This window comes from Zophobas morio, unplaced genomic scaffold (genome assembly GCF_036711695.1).
Source record: "Zophobas morio isolate AGI-343-1 ecotype UQ-CSIRO unplaced genomic scaffold, CSIRO_AGI_Zmor_V1 ptg000031l, whole genome shotgun sequence".
Taxonomy (NCBI): Eukaryota; Metazoa; Arthropoda; class Insecta; order Coleoptera; family Tenebrionidae; genus Zophobas; species Zophobas morio.
The window spans coordinates 11,211,402-11,238,141 of record NW_026972136.1 but is presented as its reverse complement, the minus strand read 5'-3'; the positions used below and the strand labels follow the sequence as shown (position 1 = coordinate 11,238,141).

At 34.8% G+C, this 26,740-nt stretch overlaps 2 protein-coding genes across 3 annotated transcripts; both read left to right on the top strand.

Moving 5' to 3' along the window:
- Positions 1-734: 734 nt before the first annotated feature.
- On the top strand, positions 735-2,546 carry LOC135139216 (U3 small nucleolar RNA-associated protein 18 homolog). The gene has a single exon (XM_064069359.1). The coding sequence runs from the start codon at positions 818-820 to the stop codon at positions 2,303-2,305; it is 1,488 nt and encodes a 495-aa protein (XP_063925429.1). The 5' UTR covers positions 735-817; the 3' UTR covers positions 2,306-2,546.
- Positions 2,547-9,988: 7,442 nt separating this feature from the next.
- Positions 9,989-25,931, top strand: LOC135139225 (transcription initiation factor TFIID subunit 4). 2 transcript variants are annotated; one of them, XM_064069376.1, is made up of 8 exons: positions 9,989-11,376; positions 13,824-14,006; positions 15,363-15,461; positions 15,516-15,728; positions 18,967-19,350; positions 19,437-19,887; positions 24,468-24,733; positions 24,792-25,931. In XM_064069376.1, exons 1-8 carry the CDS (start codon positions 10,795-10,797, stop codon positions 24,942-24,944), a joined length of 2,331 nt encoding a protein of 776 aa, XP_063925446.1. In that variant the 5' UTR covers positions 9,989-10,794; the 3' UTR covers positions 24,945-25,931. The 2 variants fall into 2 exon arrangements, with proteins under 2 accessions (XP_063925446.1, XP_063925447.1); XM_064069377.1 differs by having other exon boundaries at positions 9,991-11,223.
- Positions 25,932-26,740: the final 809 nt, after the last annotated feature.

The following is a 26,740-nucleotide window of genomic DNA, read 5'->3' as shown; positions in this document are numbered from 1 at the left end:
AAAATACTGCCCAAGATTTTCTGGCCAAAACTGTACATCATATTTTCAAAATGTCGGGAAAATGAGAATAAACTGTTTTTGATTTAATCAGTGCAATAAATTACGTCGTTCATATATTTTTTGAATCATGCTGTAAACAGTTTAAAACAATATAAACATTCTGAGGTGACATCATCATGTTTTTGCAGAGAATAAACATATATTTTGAATAGCAGTTTTCGATTTTGCAATATCTATGTTAATTTGTAATTTTTTTTATATGACGTCATCAAATTGTGGGTGAGGATGACTAGACAAATTTTGGTTAGCGTTTTACCATATACAGGATAATTCTTAACACACCATTAAAACTGCACAACAATTAGTCCAATAGTTTCGCAGAATATCTGTCTAATAAAATCACGAACAGGCGACAGACAGACGGAAACGAGAGACCTACTGCTTCGTAGTCTCAAAGTTATGAAACTTCGAGAAAATAAAATTATCCGTTGGCTAAATGTATTTTACAATACTTTCCTAGCTTACAGTTGAATTCGTATTACTGATGCCCCCGAAACACGTCCGCCACTGTATCAAGGGGATAAATAAACCTGTTATGCTTCACTCGTGATGTTGGTCACTCACCCTTTGGGGACTGTTAGTCTATTCTTTCCAATGTCTTTGGAAATAATCAACAGTCAGAAGCGCATGCTACAACCCCACGAATGCCACCACTCCAACATAAAATCCCCAAACTCCCTCTCTATTTTTGACAGTTGTTCCAATTCACCACATTTAACCAGTCTAACTCAATTAATTCTGTTAAAACGTATCAAAAATGCCGAAACAGAACAGAAAACGCCGCCACGAAACCATCGCAAGCGACATAGAATACGAAATCGACGCCCCTAAGAATAAGTTTCGTCCATTCGACGAAGAGGCGCAAGCCGAAGAGGAACAATTAAACAAAATCCTGTTCGGGGGGGCTTCCAGTTTCCTGAAAAGCTTAGAAGAAGCAGAGCAAGAAGTAGGCGCTTCGTGCTCCAACGTAGACTCCGGCGTAGGTGAGGACACGTCAGACAGCGACTCAAAAGAGCGGACTCCGGCGTGGTTCGATGACGATGACGACGGAATCGAAGTGGGACAGGCTTTGGAAGCCCAAGGGCGCAAATTACCATCAGGAGGAGTCAACAGTCGCAAAAACAAATACTCGAGTTTGCTTAAACACAAGTTCACTGCGGCTATGGGAACACCGTCATGGGCGTCGTTGGATAAACGCAAGACGCCGGATTCGGATTCAGAAGACGAGATTTTGAGGAGTTGCGGGTTTATAAGGAAGAAGACTGAGGGTCAGTTGGCTTCTGGGTTGCTGGAGTTTAAGAAAGTTAAAGATTTGAATAGTGAGACGTATAGTGAAGGGCCGTTTATTAATGCAGCTGAGTTTCACCCGTCGTCGCGAGTGGCTCTAGTGGCTGGTCACAGTGGAGTCGCTACATTGTATGCTGTGGATGGTCGGCGCAATAATAAATTGCACAGTGTGTTGTTCCAAAACTTTCCAATTTTCTGTGCAAAGTTTATTTTAAATGGAAATGAAGCAATCTTGGGGTCAAGAGTTAACCACATTTTCAGCTATGATTTAATGTCTGCGAAGTCTACAAGAATTCCACTGCCTCCTGGGCTTACACGATTCAAAAAGTTTGTTACTTCACCGGACTCTAAATTTATAGCTGGGGCTGGCAAGTGGGGTGAAGTACACATACTGACGGCGGCTTCAAAAGAACGTGTAGCTACACTCAAGCAAAATAATGAGGTGACAGCGTTAACGTACAACCCTCGAGGTAATTTATTATATGGACATAGTGATTGTGGGGAAGTAACCATCTGGGATGTTAACATGAACAAAGTTATCCACAAGTTCACCGATGAGGGTTGTCTGCAAGGGACTACATTATCCATTTCTTCTTCTAATCAATTTCTAGCGGCGGGTTCAGCGCAAGGCGTTGTCAATTTATACAATGTGGACGACGTTTTATCCAGCAAAGTCCCCAAACCAAGGAAAACCATTATGAACCTAACCACTAGCATTACAGATTTGAAATTTAATTCGTCGTCAGAAATTTTAGCGTTATCATCTGTTGATATACAAAATTCTGTTAAATTATTCCATGTAGGTTCTGGGACAGTTTTCAGTAACTTTCCACCTTTTGACGCAAAACTAGGTCATGTTAATGTAGTCAATTTTTCACCGAATGGTGGATATGTCGCCTTTGGTAATAAAAAATCCACTGTTTCTTTATATACTCTAAAACACTTTAAAGGTTATTAATAGCAACGCTCACTTCATGTATGAGTGTAGATTATTGTAAATGAGGTATTTCATTCACTGTTATGCTTTTAGAGTGCTTTACCCAAAAATGTAAATTGTAATAAAGTTGCTGTTATTTTGTGAATTTTAAGTGTTACAAGAAAGTCTACTTAGTGAAATATTTATTCGTTCTACAATATATTTACAATCACGCAGTTCTAGAATTTTTAATTTTTTATTACTGTTGTATTTAGTACGTACCTGTAAATAAAACTATGTTCTAAACCTGAATATTTGCATTTTCATTTTTATATGTAAGGAATGAAACAAAAAACGAGAAATGAAAAGTGGTAGTTTAATGACAACTATTTTTTATTTTAATCTTAATAGCACTTCAAATTAAGTAGGTCACCCAGTTTTTGCTCTGATTACAATAACGCAATACATTATTTATTATCTTATAAAACGTTATGTAGTAGATGATCTCACTGATACACATTCTATTCAGCTTGTTTTAATTTACTTAGTACCGAGCCCTAAAAATTATATTTGTTTACAGTAAAAGTAAAAATATATGTTTTGTAAAATAAAATTCAAAATGGCGGCCAAATTATAGAATATTTTCGACAACTGCTGTAATTCTTCGTAACTTATCCCCCTCAAATATAAGCACTTTGGTGGCAAACAAATTATGATAAGCATTGAGTACTGAGTACGAAAATTTGCCCAAAATTTTCATTACAGACAGAAACGAAAATAAATTTATAACTTCGATTTTGAGCTCCCCTCCATTTTGAATTATCTTTAGATAAGGAATACATTGAATATATTCTCAAAATCCGGTTTTATTGTTATTATTTCAAAGAGTGGATTTCCCTCTTCACTTGGACTGACTCATACGTGCATTTTAAATCGATATGTGTGTGATATAATATTCGGTCGACTCTTTACTACTACACTTTAAAGTTGCCACAATCGTGTCTGAGTAGTTCTAATTTTTTAATGAGACGCTCTCAGTTTTCTGTAAAAGTAAAACTCATATGGATACAGTAGATAGGTGCCACAAAAATGTGAAGGTGGTCCATTGTTTTGAAGAGCGACACTCTTGTACTTTACCGAAACACGTAACGTAGGGGAGAGTGGATATAATGCTGCCAGATTAAATTAATCTCATAAACAAGAAATTTTAGGAAATATTTATATCCTTCACAGAAAAGATAAAAATATTATTGTATTTCTGTTATTTTGTGAACTGTAACTATTATCAATTAAAGTTTCAGAAAAAGTTACCCCCGTGTGTAATGTAAAATAATTCACATCTACACAGTGGTGTATTTTGGGTTATCTAACGAATTTACCCTTATTCAAATATCTTATTACTTCCCAAGCGTAAGTTAAGGAAAGATGAATGGCTACTTTAATATTTTCTAGACGTTTCATAAGTACGAAAAAGTACCCTTTTCGTCTGACTGTCGTTTGTGTCAATTTTTATTACGCAGGTAATCTCCGAAACTACTGCACCGATTGTTGTCAATTGGGTTTCTCCTTTTCTCTGGCTCCTTTTTTCTACCTCTCGCTCTTCACTCCTCTTCCCTTTTGCCACTATTCTTCCACTTTCCCCATGAATGTCTCCAGTTCCCATTCTCTCTCTTTATTTCATTGGCTCTCCCTCTCTGGCTCGTTTTCCCTCTATTGCTCGTTTTCTCTTTATCTATCTTTCCTCTCTTTCTCCATTTCGTACGTATTCTGTCTCTCGCTCGTTTTCTCTTTTGTCTGTATTCTGTTTTTTTCACTAACAATATCTTTATTTTTCATTCTTGTTCACTCTCTTCCTCTTGTTCCCTCTCATCCCTCATGCGCTCTCTCTCTGTGTGTTTTCGTTCTGCTTGTTCTCCGTGTTTCTTTCTGCTACTGCTTTCTCTGATTCGTTTTCTCTCCCTCTCGCTTTACTTCTGTGTTTCCACTTTCCCCATCAAGGTTGTTGGTTCTCTTTCTCTCTCTTTCACTCTCTCGCACGCTCGTTTTCAGTGTTTCTCTATCTCGTTTTTTCTTGTACTCCCGCTCGTTGTCTCTTTCTCCCACTGATTTTTACTCTTTATTTAGCTTGTTTTTTCTCATTATCGCGCTCACTTTATCTCATTCTGTTGCTCGTTTTCTTTCTTTTTCTCTGGCTCGTGTTCTTTGTTCCTTTGGTTTATTTTCGCTCTTTCTTTCACCCGTTTTTTCCTACCTCTTGCTCTCCTCTCCTCCCATCACTGTCGCTGGTTCTCGCTCTCCCATTCTACCTCTTTCTCTCATTTGCTCTCTCTCTCCCTCTCTCGTTTTTTCTGTTTTTCTCGTTCGTTTCTGATCTTACTCTACATCGTTGTCTCTATTTTTTTGGCTCATGTGAATTCTTTCTCTAGCGCCTCTTTACACAATTTACGACACTAAATAATAAATGTTATTTAAATTTTATAAAGTAACATACTCCTGTACTTGTGTTTTACGAATCCGTGTTGAGTTTTTACCCTAGATATCCAAATTTTTCAAAAAAATGCAAAATTCTGTAACATTTTGCAATGTAGCTTTGAAACTGCAAAATCTTGTAAACGTTTACTTTCAACAACCGGAAAGTTAAACATGTTTTCAGTTTCTTCAGAAGAAGACTTCGTATATTAAGAAAAAAGGGACAAAATATAAGCCCCGCCCACCCACCCCTTCTCAATTGTGATGAATGTTTTATTCATCGTGAGCTGAAAGGCGGAGTTTAGTTGCACAATCCTCATTTCTCTACAAGAAATTACCATATGAAATATGCTTTTAAAAGGGTAGAATTTTTTAGAGAAATATTGATGTTACAATTAATTAAACTCCGCCCTTAGGTCTGATTATGAATGAAAAACTTATCACAATTGAGATCGCGGCGGATGGGTGGGGCTTAATTTTTGTTTTCTTTTTCAATATATAGTTTTCTTTCAATAACAGGATAGTCAAATATATTGTCAGTTTCTTATTGGGAGAAGAAGATCTCGTATATTAAGAAAAAATGGACAAAATATAAGCTCCGCCCACCCACCCCTTCTCAATTGTGATGAATGTTTTATTCATCATGAGCTGACAGGCGGAGTTTAGTTTGCGAAATCCTTATTTCTCCACAAGAAATTACCATATGAAATATGTTTTTAAAAGGGCAGAATTCTTTAGAAAAATATTATTAATGTTACAATTAATTAAACTCCGCCCTTCGGTCTGATTGGGAATGACAAACTCATCACAACTGGGATCGGGGCGGGTGGGTGGGGCTTAATTTTTGTTTTTTTTTTTATATACGTAGTTTTCTTTCAACAATTTTTTGGCGCAAAAAAACGAGAGATATAATAAAAAACATCAAGTCAATCAATTAATTGTTCAATAATTTTAGACTGTACTACTAATGTAAGTCACGTAGAATAACTTGTACTGTCTCAGTTTTTTCGAAAAACTGAAAAATCTAAAAATTGAAAACTTATGAAACTTTAAATCGAAAAACTGCAAAATCTTTTAATTTAATGAGTTACAGTTGCGGCCCCCAAAAGTGCACGATTTTTCGTTGTCATGGAATTTTTTGAATTTTTAAATTAATGTAAGTCTGGCTATTACCAGTGGTGCAGCGTTTTTGAATAAACAAAATGTCAAATTTGACAAATTTTGTTATTCGAGCGCCCATGATTTGAAGCTACATTTACAATAGAGAAAATTACCGTGCACTTTTGGGGGGCCGCAACTAAACATATAGGAAAATTGAAACAACAAAAAATTATAAAATCGGAACATAGAAAAATTGAAAAATAAAGAAAATAAAAAACAGAAACGAAAAATTGCACATAAAATTAAAAATTGAAAACTTGAGAAACTCAAATCGAAAAATTGCAAAATCTAGAAATTGAGTTGAAAAGTTGAAAAATTGAAAAATTTAAACTTTAAAACTAGGAAAAATGCAAATCGAAAAAATAAAGGAACAAAAAAAAATTGAAAATTGAATAAAAAATTCAAGTCAAATAAGCCGCGGGAGCGTTATTTACGCCACTGGTTTTTATTTTATAGAGGTTATCAGAAAACAAAAATCGCAAAAAAAAATGATAATTTTTCGGAGAAGTGGGATTTATTTGACTGCACGTCAGGGGCGAGGGAAGTTCTGAAATAACATTCGACTAATTTTTTAGAAACACTTTACGAAGGACAAGAAAATAATGAATGGGATTATATTTAAGTATTTTCTTGATTATATCATAAACGGCTCACCCCACTTTTCCGATAATTTGAGTAAGTATACCATACTATTATTATTAGTATTATACTGCACCTATTCAAATTGATATATATGTCTTTGCTAATACAATACATGACACATATAATACAGAACTTTAACCAATGGGATGACGTCATCTCCAAAATTTACAATAGTAAATTTATTTTTATTTTATAATGTAAGATACTCAATGCTTGTGGTCTATGAATCCTAGCATCCAAATTTTTGGAAAAAAATCAAAATTGCACAACATTTTGAAATTTAATTTTGAAACTGCAAAATAGAATGCTCTGAAACCTTGCAAACGTTTTAAGGTTGTCGTAAGTATGATAAATTGAATATCGAAATATACCTATACATATATTTGTTTATCCCCCAAAAATTGATGACGTCATCTCACGAATAAATCCCATCTAAAATGTGCAGAATATGAAAATTATATACTTGTAATTTATCATTGCACTAATATTTTTTAGAATTGCTTATACAGGTGACTCAAAAAAAAATATGAATTTTTACAACTACGACACGTGCTGTCAGTTATTTGTAGGCCAGAATCTATACTTTTTTTTTCATTGTTATTTCAAAAAGTATCTTTAACCAAAAATCGTATCCATTTGAAAATTATTTGTTCTTTACAAAAAATCGCAGCATTGTAAATACTGTTGTAAGTTTTTTTAAATAGGTCTAAGTTTTACGTTCTGCGAAACAAATTAATAAAAAGAACAATTCTATCAACTAATTAATTTACTCGTTGCTTTCTCAAAATAAGGAAGTTTTTAGAACGAAGATTATGACGAATGACCAATTTTTTATGTTTTCGTGACGTTTCTTTATTATGTGGATTTACTGAAAAGTACATTTTCTTTTTTTTTGGTAGTTCGTAGCGCTGTAGTATTATATTGTTTGTAGCTAATACACCAGATATAAGATTTTTTAATAGCGCAAAATATTTTTATAACAGCATATTATTCCAGCTAGCAAGTACCTACCCAATCTACCCAGTTTTAAATTAGTTTTCTTTGGGGTAATAAAAATTTAGATTCAAACGATTAGAAACCCACAGTTTCATATTGGATTGAGAACAGGCGGTATCTTTTCAAGAATTAACCACCTACCATAAACTATAATCCGTTTAGTTCCAGCTGCTGATAAGACAGGTAATTTGCGTACTTCCCCAAACTTGTTCTAGGAAACCCTGTTTTGAATACCACTCAAAGTTAATGAAGTGGAATAAAAGAATTTTGAAGTCTACCTGCACCTATTGAATTTATCTACTAAGTAAAACATTTCAAAGACGGCGGCAATCACTTATTAGACTTAGATGTTAACAACTTTTTGTTGCAATTCTAACAAATTTTTATTGTGTTCTTTTACAATAAACACACTTTTTACATAAATTTACTAAACGTGCTTACGTAGGTCATTTCACAAAAAATAATAATAAATATTTAACACATGGCAATCCTTATATCTGAAATATTTATTAGCATGCGCTACAGTGAACACCGTAATGGCCTGACAACAAGAACCCTTCTCAACATTGATCGATTTTTTGAGTCGATTTGACCTTCTGTTGGTTTGGTAAGACACGAACACTTGGCTTACATGGGAAAAATAGAGAATTTTATTTAATATGGGAAACAGAAGAACCATGTTATACCAAAGGTTTAACAAAAAATTTATATAAAAAAAAATAATTGCTTTTACTAATGACTCCTAAATTCAAGCCATGCACCTGAACTTTTAAAAATTTTACTTTTCTTTTACGATTTGAACGCTAAGTACATCCCAACCCCGGTATTGTAAATCCATCAAACATGGATGGACATGCTACCTGGAGATCGTACACAAACCCTACTTAGATTGGTTCGGTTGAAATGTTGAAAAATAGTCTCACTAATTAATGCTTTTCGACTCGGGTGCTTAAACAACTAGTTGGCGACTACTATAGTTTTATTACAAATAGTTATTTATTTACATAGTTATAAAATTTATTAAAAAAAAAATAAAAATTTAAATCCTCGCCATTGTCCTTGTCACTGCTATCATCTAAATTCACAATAATCTGTGGAAACTCCACATTGTTCAAGAAACTATTTTAACTTTTATCACAAGCTCTGTATAGTTCCTCCATAAGTTTTTCAAGTTTAGTCTCTTGTTGCCGAATTACACTGAGGATTAATACTACTTCATTAAAATGTGATGGTTGTTCATTGTTTTTACGAATGAGGTATCAATTTAAGCTGGCTCCACACCATTTCGACTGGAATTAAAATACAGTAATAGGGTGGTACTTTTTTCAGAAAATTTAAGAATAAAGTTTGTCCAGAATTATAAGAATTTGATGGACTCGCAACGTTAATGCGTTTTACAACCCTGTCGTCAATTCTGTTGTACAGGTAAAGAGCCTGTCAGGAGAAAGCCGATGTTTTCTATACCTGAGTTCGCCACGCTCTTCAGCTGTACAATAAAATTGACAACAGGGCTGTAAAACGAATTAACTTTGGGAGTCCATTAAATTCTTATAATTCTAGACAAACTTTAACAAAACTTGAAATACCTCTCATTCTCATAACGGAAAATCATTTGAAAATGAATAATTTTAGAAATAATTCCCGTTAGGTCACTATTATTATTATAACTATTATAATATTTATTATGGTCAAAGACGCCCGATTCGCAAAACCTTTGACCCTTTCGGATAATAAGTAACCCAAAAGCAGGCAAGCGTTATGAATCGTCGCTATTATAATCCTGAGCAGTTTATCGAGGGCTTCCAATAAACACTTTTGGAAACAGAAAATCAATGTTCACGATTTGCCGGACTCTACTCGATATTTAGTCCTATGGATTAAGTTTACGCTGCTGTCTTAGAGAAAAAATCTAGCCTCGTTTTTTTTTGTTGAATCTAAAAAAACAAAGTTTTGGAAATAGAATTATAAATATTACGCGTGTTATTAGTCTTCGGTAAGCCCCAAGTGGCCCGCTATTGATCTTAATTAATCCTCATAAACGTACCTGTTTGTTTGAGAGGGGTTTCTAGGGTCGCATTTATCCGTGGAAAATCGTACAAATAATGTTTACTACTTAATAATAATAATAAATTACACACAGAGAACTATATTGCAGATCACACTTCCTGAGATTTAGTTAACAATCACTCAGTAGTGCATGTCATTATAAAGTCAGATATATAGGATGCATTTAATTCTGGACTGTGATCTTTTGGTTGGAAAATTTTTACAATTTCATTTTCCTTTTGAAATATAGAATTGAGAAAACTGTTGTATGTTCTATTTGCAGCAGGCAAAAATGGAACAGTTTATTAAAACTGAGTGTTTTCCATATAATTCTCTATAATCTATGATTGTATACTTCATTGGTTTAGTATGTTCTGTGCAGTTCTAGATTTTGAATTTCCCGCGATAAACGAAGTGCTTAAATATAAAAAAATCAGTTGAGGGCCAACATTCATAGAAAAAAATGTGCTTTTGTGCGATTGCATTAGTTAAAGATCACAAAATTGTTGAAACTATTCGAAATTTTCCGGAAAAAAGAAAAAAGCGTCAACTTAACCTGACATTTCATACTACAGTGTTGCGTTTTGCCTAAACGTTGAGGTCAAGTCGTTTCGCAACGATTTCCAGGGTAGTGTTCAATAACCGGCAAAGTAATTAGTAACAGGTATCCAAGTGAAGAAAAGGAAAACTGCGTGTTGTCGTCAAAATGCTTTATTCTGAGAAACGGCTCGAACAGGCCAATGGCTTATCAGTTTGGGTGAACGGGGGAGGACCTTTTCCGTCCCGAGGTAACAAGAGGCATCACAACAAAGCCTCCCGTTAGTCCCGTTGATGGATCGTATCGATTTAGTTCGTTCGTTGCAGTGGCAGTGATTGTGGTTATGAATGTGCGAAAATTCAAATTTGGCGGTCCCGGGTGACGTGTCAGATGACTTGCCAAAACCGTTTCCGTGTGATCTCCTCCGCGACGTGAACGAAACTGAGCAGTTGGCGATGGTGAAGGCGTCGTGAAGGCGCGTGAATCCGCCCCCGACGAGTTGTCGCGTCGCCCCGAGCCCGTCGAGGGCCGCCAAAGTGGTTAAAAGAGCCGCCCGAGCGAGTTTTGCCTCATATGCCTTTCCGCACCGGCCCCGTCGGCGGTCGGCGGCGCAGCCGTTGGCACGATCATGTTTATGTAGGGCGCACGCGCACATCAGTTTACAGTTGGGTCTCGGAAAATGGCGTCAGCTAAGTTTCTCGAGGAAGCTCTGAGTACGGACGTGGACGAATCGGCCGTGAGTGCGATCGTGGGCTCCCTGGAGAACCAGCTGGTGACGTCCTCGTCCCCGGCGCCCGCCGCCGCCGCCCAGAACCACGTGAACAGCGCCATCTCCAACGGCGGCGCCGTCGGGCCCCCCAAGCACCCCGCGGTCGCCAACGGCGACTCCGACGCCAAGGCCGACGCCGCCCCCGTCAAGATCGTCTACTCGCAGTCCATGGCGGGCGCCGTGCTGCCCGGCGCGCGCGTGCCGCTGCCGCCCAACGGCGCGCTGCCCCCGACCCCCAAGCAGCAGACGCTGGTGATCAAGACGTGCGCCGCCGCCGCCGCCCCCGGCCTGGTCACCGTGCCGATGAACGTGACCACGTCTGTGCCTCCGGCGAACAACGTAGGTAGCCCCAGTACTCAGTCCCCAAACATCCTTTCCAACCTCCAGGTTGTCAATGTACGGCCTGGCGTTCCCACACAGCAGCAGAAAGGACAGACGGCACGTGTCGTGCTCAGTGCACCACAGATTGTCGGGGCCCGCCCAGGAGCTCCAGTAAGTTGGTGTACACTACGAACGAACAGTCGAATGGGAGGGTCGGGCTGGCTGTGCTATACATCTTTCTTTCGGAGCGCTTCTTAATCAGCTAGGTATCCCTTATCGACATGCACTCAGCACTGATCTCACAGAGAACCTTCTCTCATTTCTCTTCATACCCATTTTTTTTTACAAATCTCATTCCTACTGTGATTCACTCGGTTTTTAATCAGTGCTTAGTGAATTGTTTTTAATCATGTGACTTGTAAAACAAACACAGACGAGTTCTGCTACAACGTTGTTAAGATTGGATTGTTTGTAGGTATACAACATTCAGTAACATAACCAACAAGTTTATTGACCAGTTTGAGAAAGTTGAATAATTACATGGTTTTGTCACAGCTGGTACTTTAACTTAGAGCAGATTTATAACTACTTTTCTTAATTGTAGCAAGTACTATTTCATACCAAGTGTTTATTTACAATCTTTTGTTTTGGCTCCAAACCTATGTTTTCACATCAAAATAAACATGGTCTAGTTTCACACGCAAATGTTTAGAGAACGCTTTCATTTTTGGTCAAGTCCTACTATTCTTAAGCAAGTTTAATCGAATAATTTTAATTTTTTAAGCCCTAAAGTTTTCTTTTAGTACACTTACAATTTATTTTATTTATTGCACATTGTTGTTGCTTATAAGTAGATAAATAGTTTATTTAGAAATAATTGCAGGAGTGATGAATGATGTGTTTTTATTATGTTTACTAATGACTACTTTTTAATTGCATATTGAAAGAAATTTAATTTTGTTGATGTTTTAAAAACGATACTCCTGGCGTAATTGTTCACCATATTTGGAACCGAATGAGTTCATGTCACAGTTATTGCAAAATAATTATTTCTTAATTTTTGGAATTTTAAAACCAGCAGAGTAGAAATTTAATTTAATTCCCATTTAATTTTTGCTAAAAAAAAAAACACCACACAGTAACTTATAGTATTACGAATTAAATGTTCACAAAAAATGAACACTTATTACTTGATTTAACTGCTTAACTTGATTTATATGAAAAGGAATTTTATTTATATTAAAATTATTTTTAAGTGGTTTAATAGTGAAATGTCAACGCTCGCTTTCTGACTAACTGAATTATTAAATAACTGAAATTGCAATTTAATTTTTAATGAACATTAAATGAGTACGTAAATAATTAAAAATTGTGGCGGTATTAAAACTAATTGTCATTGATGTGATAGTTATTTTTTCGTGATAGTTTGTAATTGGTTTTTTATTAATAGAACATACTTTCTCTTAAGTCTGGTCACTTCGCTGTGTGTTGCTTGAAAGTCTTAAGCGTTGGCTTCATTAATCATAATGAAAAATTTTAAACTTGTGTATGAACAGACCTAAATTTAGCTTGAAATACTTCATGATCATGATTTGTGTTAAAAATGTCTTATGTTTCTACGAAATGTTTAACGCTCTTAACGAGTCTTCTGTGCAATTAAATAATATAGATACAAACATCAATTAAAATAATTATATTTTTTTATTTTATATACATACTGTTAAAGTGAAGTATCATGCGAGTATGAAGTTTGTGTCATGAGCCGAAAGCGAACGTTGCAGTCGTCAAAGATATTAATGTGCATTTGAACTATGTTAAACTTGGCTAGTGTAAATAGTAGTTCCTCGATTAAAATTGAAGACAGCTTGACACATTGCCACGCTCTAGAACTCACGTTTTAAAACTTGTAAAGTAGTAAATGAATTAACCTACAAGTCCATGTCAATATTGGGATTCATTTTTAGCTGAGCCAGATCTAACGCTTTCGCTCCTCGTCAACCCTCCCATTCTACTGCAAAATTTCTTGTTTAGTGCCATTTTCATCGTACAGCTTCAAAACGCTCTACACAATCGCTTAACACGAGTACAACGATCACTAAAACATACCTAAACACTAAAAAACCACCATTTGCACTCATAGGAGCAGAACCATTTCACTAAAAACCGTGAAGCTGTGCAATGAAAGTGTCAAAAATCTCTTTAGTTTTGTTGAGTAAAATTTAGTTATTTTGAAGAATTGTTTTGTTCGACATTTGGTGTACACATCTGCTGGTCGTACTTCGGATAAAACACAACTAATTGTGGATCTCTTACTAACGATTTCTCACTAGTTACTAACCGGAGTCTCCGGACTCGACGTGTATTGGTTACTAATGTAGTAGACTAGGAGTAAGCGCTCTAGCTTTGCAAAATTTAGTGGTAGTTTTAGAAGACGTATCATTCTTGTACTTCATTGTAACAACAAAACAATTTTTGTTCTTCGATTGTTCAGTATTTCAGAAATTGAATTTCCAGTTGGTTCGTTTCTTTAGTTGTGCTTGTTTTAAGTAGGAGTTTGTTTTGTAGGTTTTGTCGATGTTTCGTTTACTCAGTGCTCTAAAAATTCCTTGATGTTTTAGCAATTAACATTACAAACATTTCACGGTTTGCAACCCGGCCAACAAGGTCATTTGCTTCTCAAGACTGAAAATGGACAGTATCAACTGTTAAGGGTGGGACCTCCACCTGCTGCAGCAAATCTCACAGCGACGTCAACACCTGGTGGTCAGCCGGTTACGTTGCGAATGCAAACAGTAGCTGCCGTAAGTTCACTATTATTGTAGTATCTCTTGTAATAACTCAAAAGTTACTAAACTCAAGGCAGAATTGTAGTCCAACAAAAATTATAGTGTGGCTATTGGTTTAATTCTTCAAAAACAGTAAATGTAGTGACCGCCAGATGTGGGGACGAATTTCTGTTGAGATGTAGAACAATGAATATTTTCTTTTTTTTTTTTAAGTAAAAACAAAATTAAATTAAATATTTGTGACAGTTATTACTGTGGATCCATAAGCACACTATAAAATTAGTTGGACTATATATTTGTGCATTCAGTTTGGGCAACGTAATACCAAACTGCAAATCTTGAAAGTTACTAACATATTTATTTATATATTTAAAATAAGCAACACATGTTCTTATTTGTAAAAAAGGGTTTAAATGTTTTGAATGTCTTAGTATGCGAGAACTGCCTGTTAAATTCAAAACCTTGTATATCTTTTTATTTTGTAACTGATCCTGAGGTATGCAGAGTGGTATATAATTGATTAAATTTGTATACGTATGAATGATGATGAAAGAAGCAACAGCTCTAGGATATTTTTTTAACTGCATAAATGGCTATAAATGGAAACCAATAAAATAACGAGTGTTGCAATTTTCCATAGAAAACGCTTGAAAATTAAAGTCGTTATCAGACATCTGATTACCATCATGCAAATACTGATTTCACACTTGTGTCACCTAAACTGGTTTAGAAAGTTGATTATTGATGGATTTAAATATTTATAGTGAGATATTCCATACAGTGAAAATTCTTGCACCAAGATGTGTTGAAAGTCATCAATTAATTTTATGTCATACCATGAATGATGAACTGAACACCACTGATCATTGCACCCTCTTGAGTAATTCGGTCGCTTACTTCCGTATCAATAGTTACGAAACATAAGTTTTTTGGAAATAGGTAACTTATTGAATCTTGACGTCCTTGATACTAAAAAAGTATATACAGCAGAATAATATAATTAAATTGACTAAAATCTTCTTCCATCAATATGATTCATTTTATAATTACTTAAAAAATAAAGTGTTGCAAAAAGTGACCTTAAATTGTCTTTAAAAAGTGGTATGCAACACGAGATAGAGGTATTTTTGTATCACATGACATGTAATCTACGTCAGTTGTCGACGATCCAATCCATGTGATAAAAAAAACACCTTTACCTCATGTTGCATGGACAGCTATTTCAGTACCGCAAATCATGTTTCAATTAATCTAACAATTTTAAAATATACTTATACGATACTAAATAAAAATGTTTTCACCTAGGTATAATTAATCGCGTGTTTTAATTATTTTTGTTATTCACTATTGTTAATTAATTTCCCGTTGTAGGCGCCGACGAGTTCAGTATCGACTAGCCCCGCGGTGGCTGGTGGGACCACAACAGTGACAACACAAGGTCAGAACGTACAGACTGTAACGACTGTTCAGGTATAGGAGTGCAACTAAGAAACGAATTTTGTTGCTAAATTGTGGATTTTGCAGAGACCGGCTAATGACAATACCAAAGAAAAGTGCCGTAAGTTCCTAGCAAACCTTCTAGAATTATCAAGTAAAGAACCCAAGTCAGTTGAACGTAGCGTAAGGACTCTTATACAAGAACTGATTGATATGAAAGTTGAACCAGAAGATTTTTGTGACAAACTGGAAAGATTATTGAATGCATCGCCACAACCGTGCCTAATCGGATTTCTAAAGGTGATTTATTATTTATTTGTTGTAGTGCAGTGTACTGGATGGTGGTTTGTCGCGTTTAATTGAAAGAAGTTCTACGAGATTGTGTTTATTTTTAGAATGTAAAATTTTGCTTCAAAGCTTGGACACACAATCATGGAGTGTTCAATGTTGCCAAAATATTTTTAAAGTTTAGTGGTTCATATGTGTCAGAAAAACCATCCATTCAGTTTCCGCAAAAACATCGTACGTGATAGTAGTTTGCTGAATTAGTTTCGTGTCTAGCGGTACGTCCACAAGTTCAGCAAAATTTGTTATCAGCGGTGTTTATAACAACCTATATTTTACAAAGTACTTGCAAAGTTCTTATCTGTTAGTGACACAATAACTCAACAAAATTTAAATTGTAACGCCACTGTAAAGTGAATATTATTACGTTAACATGGCATATGTCTGTTGCTACAGTAAGAAAACTTTTACACTTAATTCTTGCAAACGCGCGGAATTTGCTTGACATTTTTTTTTAATTATCGTAATTATAATAATGATTTTGGTTGCATTAAAATTTAAATTGTGTACTAGCTTACTAAACTTTAAAATTTGTCGCATGAGATTCTACCGTCCCATTTGGCCTTTTTTTTTTAAATCCTGTATGTGCATTGTTTATTAATTTCTCTTCAATTTATCAGTTACAGACGTTCTTGTTAATTAATCTTTGCTCACGATAAACAATTGTTCGATAGACGTCTACACGTCTTATAAACAAATGCAATAATAATTTAATATGTTGGTTTGATCACTTGTTCTACATAATTATTATTTCGATATTGAATTTTACGGCTAAAATATTGAAGGAAATAAACAAGGTAACTTATTTGTTTACATTGATACATAGTAAACAGTTTAATACAGTACTCGTCTTCCATAAATATAACGCAAAATTAACGTCATTACTTCCAAATAACTTTCTTAGACTCGGAATTATTTGAGAATAGCATAGGTGACTGACTCATCAACGACTGCGCAGGCCTCGTCAGTGGCGTCGGTGTGTGTGTGTGTGTGTGTGTTTTTTTTTTTTTTTATAAAACAGCTAATAATAGTCCAAACACAGCAAATTACACTAACAAACGAAACACGAAAAAAATGAACGATAAACAAACCAACGAACGCCACTGAACGTGTTTTTCTCTTTTGCGCCTGTAACGTCAATGTCGACATGCTATTCTGAAATAATTTGGACTCTAGTCATGGCCAGCGCATTATAAATGTTTTTACTTTCCGAGCGTAAGTTAGGGTCGATCCGAGAAAGGCTAATTTCATGTTTTTCAACGTTTCATGGCCTCTAGAGTAGAAAAAAGTATATTTCGCTTTTCCGTGTGTCTGTTTGTCTATCGTTCGTCTCCGAAACTACTGGACGGATTGTTGTCAAATTTAACAGTTTATTGAGTAGACGGTAAAACGCTTAACTTAAATTTACAGTAGTAAATGTTCTTTAAATTTCATAAAATACCATACTCCTGCACTTAGTAGTTCATGAATCCGTGGTGAGTTTTACGCTAGATATACAAATTTTTGGGAAAATAGCGAAATTATATAACACTTTACAATTTCACTTTAACGGTTTAAGGTCATTGTTTGCATGGTAGTAAATCGTTGATGCAACTTTATCTACAGCCCACTAAATTGTAAACGTTATTGTTGACACATCCCATCTAAAATATGCAAAACATGGGTTTATACTTCTGGTTTATCAATGCATTCATTTTTTTTACTTAATAGAGGCTATCACCAAAAATTGCAAAAATAAAATTTTATAATTTTTCGAAGTAGAGGGGTCTGTTGGACTGTACTTCAGGGGCAGAATTGGAAAAAAAACGGATTAAAAATACAAAAAAAAAAAATAATTAAATTTAGTTTTTCAATTTTGAATTAAAATTCTAAAAGTAGCAAAAAAAATTACTCGGTTTTTGATAGCCCTTTATATTTAATTTAGTGATTGTAATTTTCGTCTTACATGTATTTTAACACACATTATTCCGTGCCAATAAAGAGAATTTATTTTCATTTACATTGCTAAATAGTGATAGTGTTATTTTTGTTTCCAGTGTTTATTCGGATATTTTTAACTAATGTTTTGTTGTACCTGTTCTTAAAATAAAAAATTGGTCAAAGGTATTAGGCAGAAATTCCCTACTCTTGAAGTTCAGTGGGACAAATACAGCTTCATAAAAACTAAAATTTGATTTTGCAATTTTTCTATGATGACTCGTATAAAATTAAAAAAATGGAGGCGGACTCATAAACCATCTGCACGATATTCGTAAAATACAAATAAAATTTGGCAATAATCAGTCCAATAGTTTTCTAAGAAAATTGACAGATACGAGAGACGATATACAGACAGACAGACGGAAACGGGACACCAATTTTTTCATAGACTTAAGGTCATGAAATGTCAGAAAACATAAAAGTACCCGGACACCCTCAAGAAAAAATAAAAAATATTTAGGTGATGATTTAAAGCGGACCAACTCTGTTAAGATAAGCCATACGGGTTAACATTAAAAAATTAACATAACGGACTGAATTTCGGTAAGACGCTTAACATTGATTTATTGAATATTTGTAGAATGACGAGCAAAATTTATTTATCATCTAAAAAAATACTGGCTAAAATAAAATCAAATTTAATATGCCATAGAACTTTGACAATCCACATGTTTATTGAATTAGCTGTAAAATATATTCGTCTTAATATTTATTGATTTATAAAATTATTGCACTGATTACTTAGAACTTCTTTTTACATATGAAACCCTTCTTCAATTTCTACAGGGTGTTTTTATATACACATATGTACATAAGAAGGATGTATTTACTATCCTCATTTTTTTTTGAGGAAATATTCGTCAGTTTATAAATCTTCGACCTTAGTTTCAGTTTGTTTTACACTTTCTGTTGTATATAGAATTACAAAAGCATTTTATTAATATGAATAAAAATAACTGATGACAGTTTAAACACAGGCTTGTAATACAAGAATAATAAACTTGCAGTCTGTTTTATTAATGAATTATGCTTGTCTTAAAAACAGTGGTTTCAATAATTTTTTTTACGTGAAAAGTGTGCAACGACACCCTTAATAGTATCACTATAAAAATTCTCACTGATCTGTTTTAAACCCATCTTTTGGTAAATTAGGTCGAAAGTAAAGCAAATAACATTAATTTTCGTGTTTTTTTCAAAATATATGTCTTTTCAGAAAAGCCTCCCTCTGCTACGCCACTCACTCGTAACAAAAGAACTGACGATAGATGGCATCCGTCCTCCACCCGCCAACATAGTTTTTTCCATAGCCAGCGGCACTCCAACCGTTCAGACGCCAGCACGACCGGGTCTTGCTTCGAATCAAGTCAGAATAGTAGCACCTGGCACTGCTGTAGTCAGACCAGGACAAGTCCTCCAACAACGGCTTGTTACTCCGTTGCGAGGTGCTACACAGCAGGCACCCAGAATGGTTACGACGATACGACAGCCCAACTCATCGGGCAACGTGATAGTTTCGAGTTCACAACCTCCGGCGCTCCACCCTGTATATCCGGCGAACCAAGTCAGGGCAGGGGCGAATGTAAGACAGCCTTTACAGGTAACTAGACTAGTGTGCCATGTTTGAATCGAATATGAATCAAGACAGACGAAGTTTGCGTGCTGACAGTTTTCTTTTTTTGACAGAATAAATCTCCAATGACGTCGGTCAAGCTCCAAGGAATCAAACCCGCAGTGCCTTCAATAGTCTCTCGACCTACCGCCAAAGAGAAGGAGAAGAAATCGTTCTCGTCGGCGTACACCGGCGACGACGACATCAACGATGTCGCCGCCATGGGAGGTGTCAATCTCGCTGAAGAAACGCAAAAGATTTTGGGGTCGACGGAGTTTGTCGGCACGCAAATCAGATCGTGCAAAGAGGAAATCATGTGTTCAATGGGACCTTTACAGCAAAAAATTAGACAGATAGTGATGAAACACGGTCTCGAAGAGCCGAGCGCAGATGTTGCTGCGTGTATTTCGCATGCGGCGCAGGAACGTCTCAAGAATCTTATTGAGAAATTAGCGGTAATTACGGAACACAGACTGGAAATTGTTAAAACCGACCAACGATACGAAGTTACGAATGACGTTAAAGGTATTTGAATATTTTTCTTTTTTTTGTTTTTGTTTTGTCATTTTAAAGTGTTTGAGATTTATATTAAAAACGGTTAAAGAAAGTTTTCTAATCTATAAATATTGCAAAGTGATTTAATAAATCCAAGTTTTTCTGAAAAATTAAGTTTATCTCAGTCATATCAAACGAACTTTTTGGGAATTTTCTTAAGAATTCATGAATTACAAAATATTTACGAAAATTTATTCAAATGAGTCAAGTTCGAACTACTGTTACATCGTGCATATCAAATTAATATATTAACCCTACCAAAGAGTCGATGACGTCAATTTGAAAGTATTAATTAATGCATGGGGTACAACAAATACTTTTTTTATTAAATAATAAAAAAGTATTTGTTGTACCTCAGAGAAGGAACTTTTTTCTCTACATGGAACTTTACAGATTTTATAATAATTATAAATAATATAATAAATTTAGAAGTTCTAAGTGTTCAATTGCCACAATATTTTTAGTGGATATCACGAAAAAAACAATATAAGGGCTTGAAGCAGAGTTATTTATTTACTTATTGATGTGGAAAATGTTAGATGACCGGTTATGGACATGTCTTTTAGAAATTTTCATTGTGTTTTTCATTAAAAATTAATGTATTTTAAGTTCATAGGAGAAACATTTATTTTGTTGAATTTCTACAAAATTAAAACATTTCAAATGATAAATCAGAATCCTGAAGTTTGTATAAAATTATCACGCTTGTGAATAATTTGAATTAGAAAAATGCCGGTTTATATTTAGTGGACAGTAATAATATTCTTTTAATATTCACTTCGTCTCGTCGTGTGCGCGCGCACTTCGACTCAGTCATTTAGGCACCATTAGAATTTATCACATATTTCTTTTAACTTTTTGCCTAGATTCCAATGTTTATCTATATAAAACCCCGTTTTTGTCTAATAAAATGAATTAGAATTAACTTTATTGGTGTATAGGACATAAAACATGTTTTACACAAGTCACAAATGAATGATCAGAAGGAAAACCGGGTTGGTAGGCGGGGCCACTTTGAATTTTTAAGCCTAATTCGCCACTTGGCGTAGTAAAATTCAGTCTTCATCTAATTAAAAAACCAATGGTGGGTGGGACTAGTTTTGCGTTTTCTTGCCTAGATTGCGTTCTTTGTCACTATAAAATTCCCTTTTGTCCAATAGAACGAGTGATCCGGAGAAAAACCGAGTGGGTGGGCGGGGCCACTTTGAGTTTTTTTAAGCGTAGATTCGACCACCTGACAAAATTAAATACAGTTTTCATCTAATCAAAAAAACCAATGAAATTCAAAAGCGGACGTGGGTGGGGTTAGTTTTAGTCCTCTATTTATTATGTATTAGCCCCGCCCACCCACCCTCCTCTAAAGGGTATGTTATTTGCCGAAAAAGGCTGATTTTGTTAAAATAGTGAAAAAAACCAAAGCTTGAACTGAGTAAAACAGTCCAAAATCGCTAATATTAGAAACAGTTCCACCTGCTGAGAACTAAATCGACAACAAGAATTAATTATAATAATAAAATTTTAAAGTATACTGTAAAATCGGCTTTAAGTTACGTGTTTTCTAACTAGTAGGGAACGATAGGTTTGTTCTTCACACTTTTAACTTCCCAAGCGTAATCGAGTCCGTCGGCCGACCATCTACTTTTACGTTTTCTCGACCTTTCATGACTCCTAGACTACGAAGAAATGGGTCTCCCGTTTCCGTCCCGATTTTTGTCAGACGGTATGTCATCTGCCAAAATAAGTCTTATCTTATCAAGTGCTAGCCCCGCCCACCAGCCTTTATTTTCTCAGAGGATATGTAATTTGCCAAAGTCAGTCTTATCTTAGCAAGCACTAGCCCCGCCCACCCGCCCCCTATTTTCTCAGAGGGTATGTTATTTGCCAAAATAAGTCTTATCTTATCAAGTGCTAGCCCCGCCCACCCGCCCCCTATTTTCTCGAAGGGTGTTATCTGCCAAAATAAGTCTTATCATATCAAGTGCTAGCCCCGCCCACCCGCCCCTATTTTTTCAGAGGATATGTAATTTGCCAAAGTAAGCCTTATCTTACGAAGAACTAGCCCCGAAAGTACTGGGTGTACTAACCTAACCAAAATGTGCCTAATCATCCCCGTCAATAAAGTGATGGGTTTTAAATTGTATAAAATAACATAGTCATCCACATGTACTTTATAACGCTGTGTTCAGTTTTTACCCGAAACGCCCAGATTTTTGGGAAAAAATCAAAATTAAAGAACAACATTTTGCAATTTAATTTTGAATCCGGAAAACCGAATGCTTTGAAATCTTGCAGATGTAAAGTTATCATAAGCATGATAAAATTTTAATCAAATTATATTTGCTTATCCCCTCCAAAAAATTGATGACATCATCTCAAAATTTTAATAAATAATAAACTCTACCCAAAATGTGCAAATTGTGATGAGTTTTTTATTTGTGATTTATCATTGCATTAATATTTTTTAGATTTGCTTAAAAAATTAATGAATGAGTCAATTTATTTTATGCTAACATAAGACTGAGTTTGGCAAATGACATATCCTCTGGGAAAATAGGGGGCGGGTGGGCGGGCCTTGTATTTGTTAAGATAAAACCGACTTTACCCTTATTAATCCTTGTAAAAACTTATGAAATTTAAAGGTATTGAATTGCAAATTTCCATAGTTACTTGTGATGTATCATTGCATTAATATTTTTTTGATTTGCTTATACAGGTGGCTCAAAAAATGAATGAATGTGTCAATTTATTTTATTCTTTAAATCAGGAACGGCTCACTCCATTTTCACAGAAAATTTTGGGAATAAAAAACTATTATTTTTCAATTTCCATTTTACACTAAATAAAATAAGTGAGTGAAGCGGAGAAAGGAGGTGGGCGGGGCTAAATTTACCTTTTTTCTAGTTTTATGAGCAAGCAGTAGCACCGACCCCTATCCCTTTTTCGTTCTAGTGACTACTCTTAATATTGTTCAGTCCTACCGTAGCAAGTTTTAGCCCCGCCCACCCACCTTTTTTTTTTCTTAGAAGATATGTCATTTACCAAAATCAATCTTATCTTAACAAGTACTAGTCCCTCCCACCCAGGGTATGTCGTTTACTAAAATCAATTTTATCTTAGCAGATACTAGCCCCGCCCACACACACTGTTCTCATTGTAAAGATTTTATCTCTCCTCAATTGAGATCAACCTTTCATTAGGGCAAGGCAAAATGAATCACTGAAATGGAGGCGGGGTGAATTATATGTTCTTTTGTAAAGTGAAAATGGGAACTCATAGAACGTAGGCTGTTAAAAAAATCTTAATCGCAATTTTTTGTTATACTACTTATTTGTTATAACATTTATATCTTATTTATGAAGAAAAAATGAGGGAATGGGTGGGTGGGGGGGGGCTAAGTTTAACTTTTTCATACGGAATTTTTATAAGCCCCGCCCACCCACCCCCTCTTCATTCCAGTGATTACTCTTAATATTGTTCAGTCATTTACCAAAATCAAGGTGCAGTTCTGACAGAGACCACGTAGTCGGAAGTGGTAATTTTTAAAAAGTGGATACAAAATTACACAAAACCTGTACACACAGAAAAAAATACAGTAACAATGAATTGGATGTGGTTATTCAAGTCATGTTAAAAAAAAAGTGAGATAAGGAATTGTTTTAGCACTAATAAATGAAATTAGAATTTGCCGCTTCCCTATTTCACTACATGATCTATTAATCTAGAAATAGGAATATTGTCTGAGTATCACTGGCTGCAGTTGCATTCAATTGGACATTCTTACAAAGAGTCTTCAAAGTAGTCCCAATTTTCCTGCAAGCGCATCTCACACTGTAAAAAGTTTGGTTATGATCGACTTTTGTGACAGGCGACGAGTAGTCATCACAACGAGGCGGCAAATTCACAAAATTTCAAAGCCAACTTAATGTACAATCTTTTATAATCATCCACTTCAAATGGACGGGATTCTGCGTATTACAAATACTTACTTAATTATATTCCGTTTAAAATTATCACATTTCCGCTGTTAGAAGTTTAAAAATAATTTGGGTCAATAAACACATGTTAAGAATAGATTTAATATATTTTCATAGTCAACATTTTTGTAATTTTGTTAAGATCTATGAGATCATTAAATTTCAACTTGAGTGTTTTCATAAGGATATTTCACAAGCGCTACTTTTATAAATGTAGGTGGGCGTGTATATGCAACAAAGTTTTTTTGTAATAAATACGGCTGTCAAAATTGGTTTAATGATTTTTGGCCGAATTAAACATACTAAATAGTTTGAAGTAAGTAAAATTATGCTTAGCAACGATAAGCGACGCATTTCGATTTTTACAAGTAACATTTATTACAGATAACCGACGTATTTATTTGCTACGATTGGCTTTTACTTGACTTCTTCCAGAAAAATAGATTAAAAATGAACTAAAGGAATATTTTTTTAAATAATTTGTCGGTCGTTTTTAGTCGGAAAGGAAATTACAACGTTTAAAAAACATGTTTTGCTTGTTTCTTGTGTGTAATCTTTGTTTATTTGTCCCTTCAGGTCAACTAAAATTCCTTGAAGACGTTGACCGAGCAGAAAGAAAAAGACACGAAGAACTTGAACGGGAAATGCTGCTGCGGGCAGCAAAAAGTCGATCGAAAACTGAAGATCCCGAACAAGCGAAGCTCAAAGCGAAAGCCAAGGAGATGCAGAGGGTGGAGATGGAGGAACTGAGACAACGCGAAGCAAACGCGACAGCTTTGCAAGCAATCGGACCTCGGAAGAAGCCAAGGCTGGACGGAGATGCACATTCGAGTTCATCACAAGTAAGGCTTTCCATTTTGAGTGTTTCCGTTTTTGTGATTTTGTATTTTTTATTTAAAGGCTGCGATGGGTGGCTTCAACAGCGGACTGAGGGGGCAAATGCCGTTGCGGCAACGGATGAAGAAAGTGACGTTAAGGGACTTGCAGTTTCTATTTGAGACGGAAAAAGACCTTAGCAAAAGTAAACTTTTATACAAATCATATCTCAAGTGATGCTCGCTTCTCGTCAGTGTTGTGATATTCAGAGACATTGTGGGTGCCCGAATTTGTTTATTCTCATTTTCTGTTATTGTTATTTATTGATGATTTATTAGTTCATTTTATTGATTTAGATCGTGTAAACACTATTTTATCAATTAATTTAGCACTTTTTGTATTCTTTGTAATAACAGCGATGTCCGTTGAGTGATTTTAGTATGAATTCGTAGCTTAAAAGAACAAAAGCCGTTTGCATTGTTTACAGTGAGTTAAGGAACCTTTCAGGAGACATGTTTTGTATCAAAACACTCAAACCACTTTTATATATATATAAATAAATGTCGAAAATAAAACTAGAGACTGCCGCAATGCAAGCTTCATATTTTCCTACATAGTCAAGAAAAGTTGTTTTACACATACTTTTTGTTGATAGTCTCAAAAAAATAAGAAATGGAGAAAAAATATCGTAGTTTTTTCTACAGATATGTAAGGGTGTAAATAAATTGTAGATTTTCTATAATGATGCGAGTTTTCTTTATAAGAAAATATTTTAAGAAGGTCATGTTAATAATTTGTAATTAGTTGTATAATTGTTTTTTAATCTAACTATGAATATAGATATATATATAATTTTTGTTATAGAAGTAATATTTAATATAATAAATTGATTATTTGATTCTAGTTTTGTTTATTGTAAATACATGTGTTTAAGCCACATTTTATAGCAATTATTTTGTAATAATAAATAACCATATCTATTTTTACTACTAAAATGTCACTAGTTGTCACAAGGTTTTAGTTCTTTTGTATGTGCATTACAGGATGCAATGAGATAATCTAAGTACGTTTTCCACATGTTGGTACTTCAGATTTGTACATACGGTACTTAATTTAAGTTGTTTATATTTAGTAGCAGATTGGCCTTATTATTGTCCCTCTTAAAAAAAAGTACAAATGCATTGTTTTGGGATTCAAATAAATTGTTGTTTCATTTTACAAATATCAAGTCTTTTTATTCTTTTTTATATCAACCCAAAAATGTACAATTATCCAGGTCAAATTGATATTTTTCTGAACATGTGGTTTTCATGAAGCTACAAAACGACCCAGTTTTATTTAAGTGGGTAGAATGTTTTAACTGATATATTAGTTATTCTGAAATTACCACAATTCACTTTTTGTTTATAATTTAAATAATCATACACGACCTACAATTTTTCAAATATTCGTACCGATACTATGCCATAAACTAAACGAGTTAGAGTTGTCTACGAGAGCAGTTGTATGGGTGGTACTACTGCAAAACTGACATCACGTTATTTGTTACCTGTCAGTGTCAAAAATTAAACATGTTTAACAGAATTTTTCGTCTCTCTGATAACAGCTACACATACTGTGTTGTGACAAAAATTCTTTTTCGGGAAAACTGAAATAATGTGAACAAGGTGGCACAAAATGGTTAGTTAAAGGTTATGTTGACAATGACTTACATCAAGCTGAGGCAGCAGTGAATGAAAAAACAAGTTTAGTGAATTTTTGGCGATTCTAAATTATTGGCAGCAATGTTAACATGTCAGTTCACAGTTGTTAATTTTGACATGAGTGGCCCTGAAAACCAGGAGGCGTTAAATATGTCAAGAGATATCGACGTTGCCAAATTGTACACCCCTTAAAGTAAAAGATGTATGCAACCAACAATACTTTTAAAAATTGAAAGCATACCCTATGATTTTTTAAACTCAACATAATTTAACTTCAATTTGTGGCAATGACAATGACATTTCTACACAAAATAATTAAACTACGCCCTA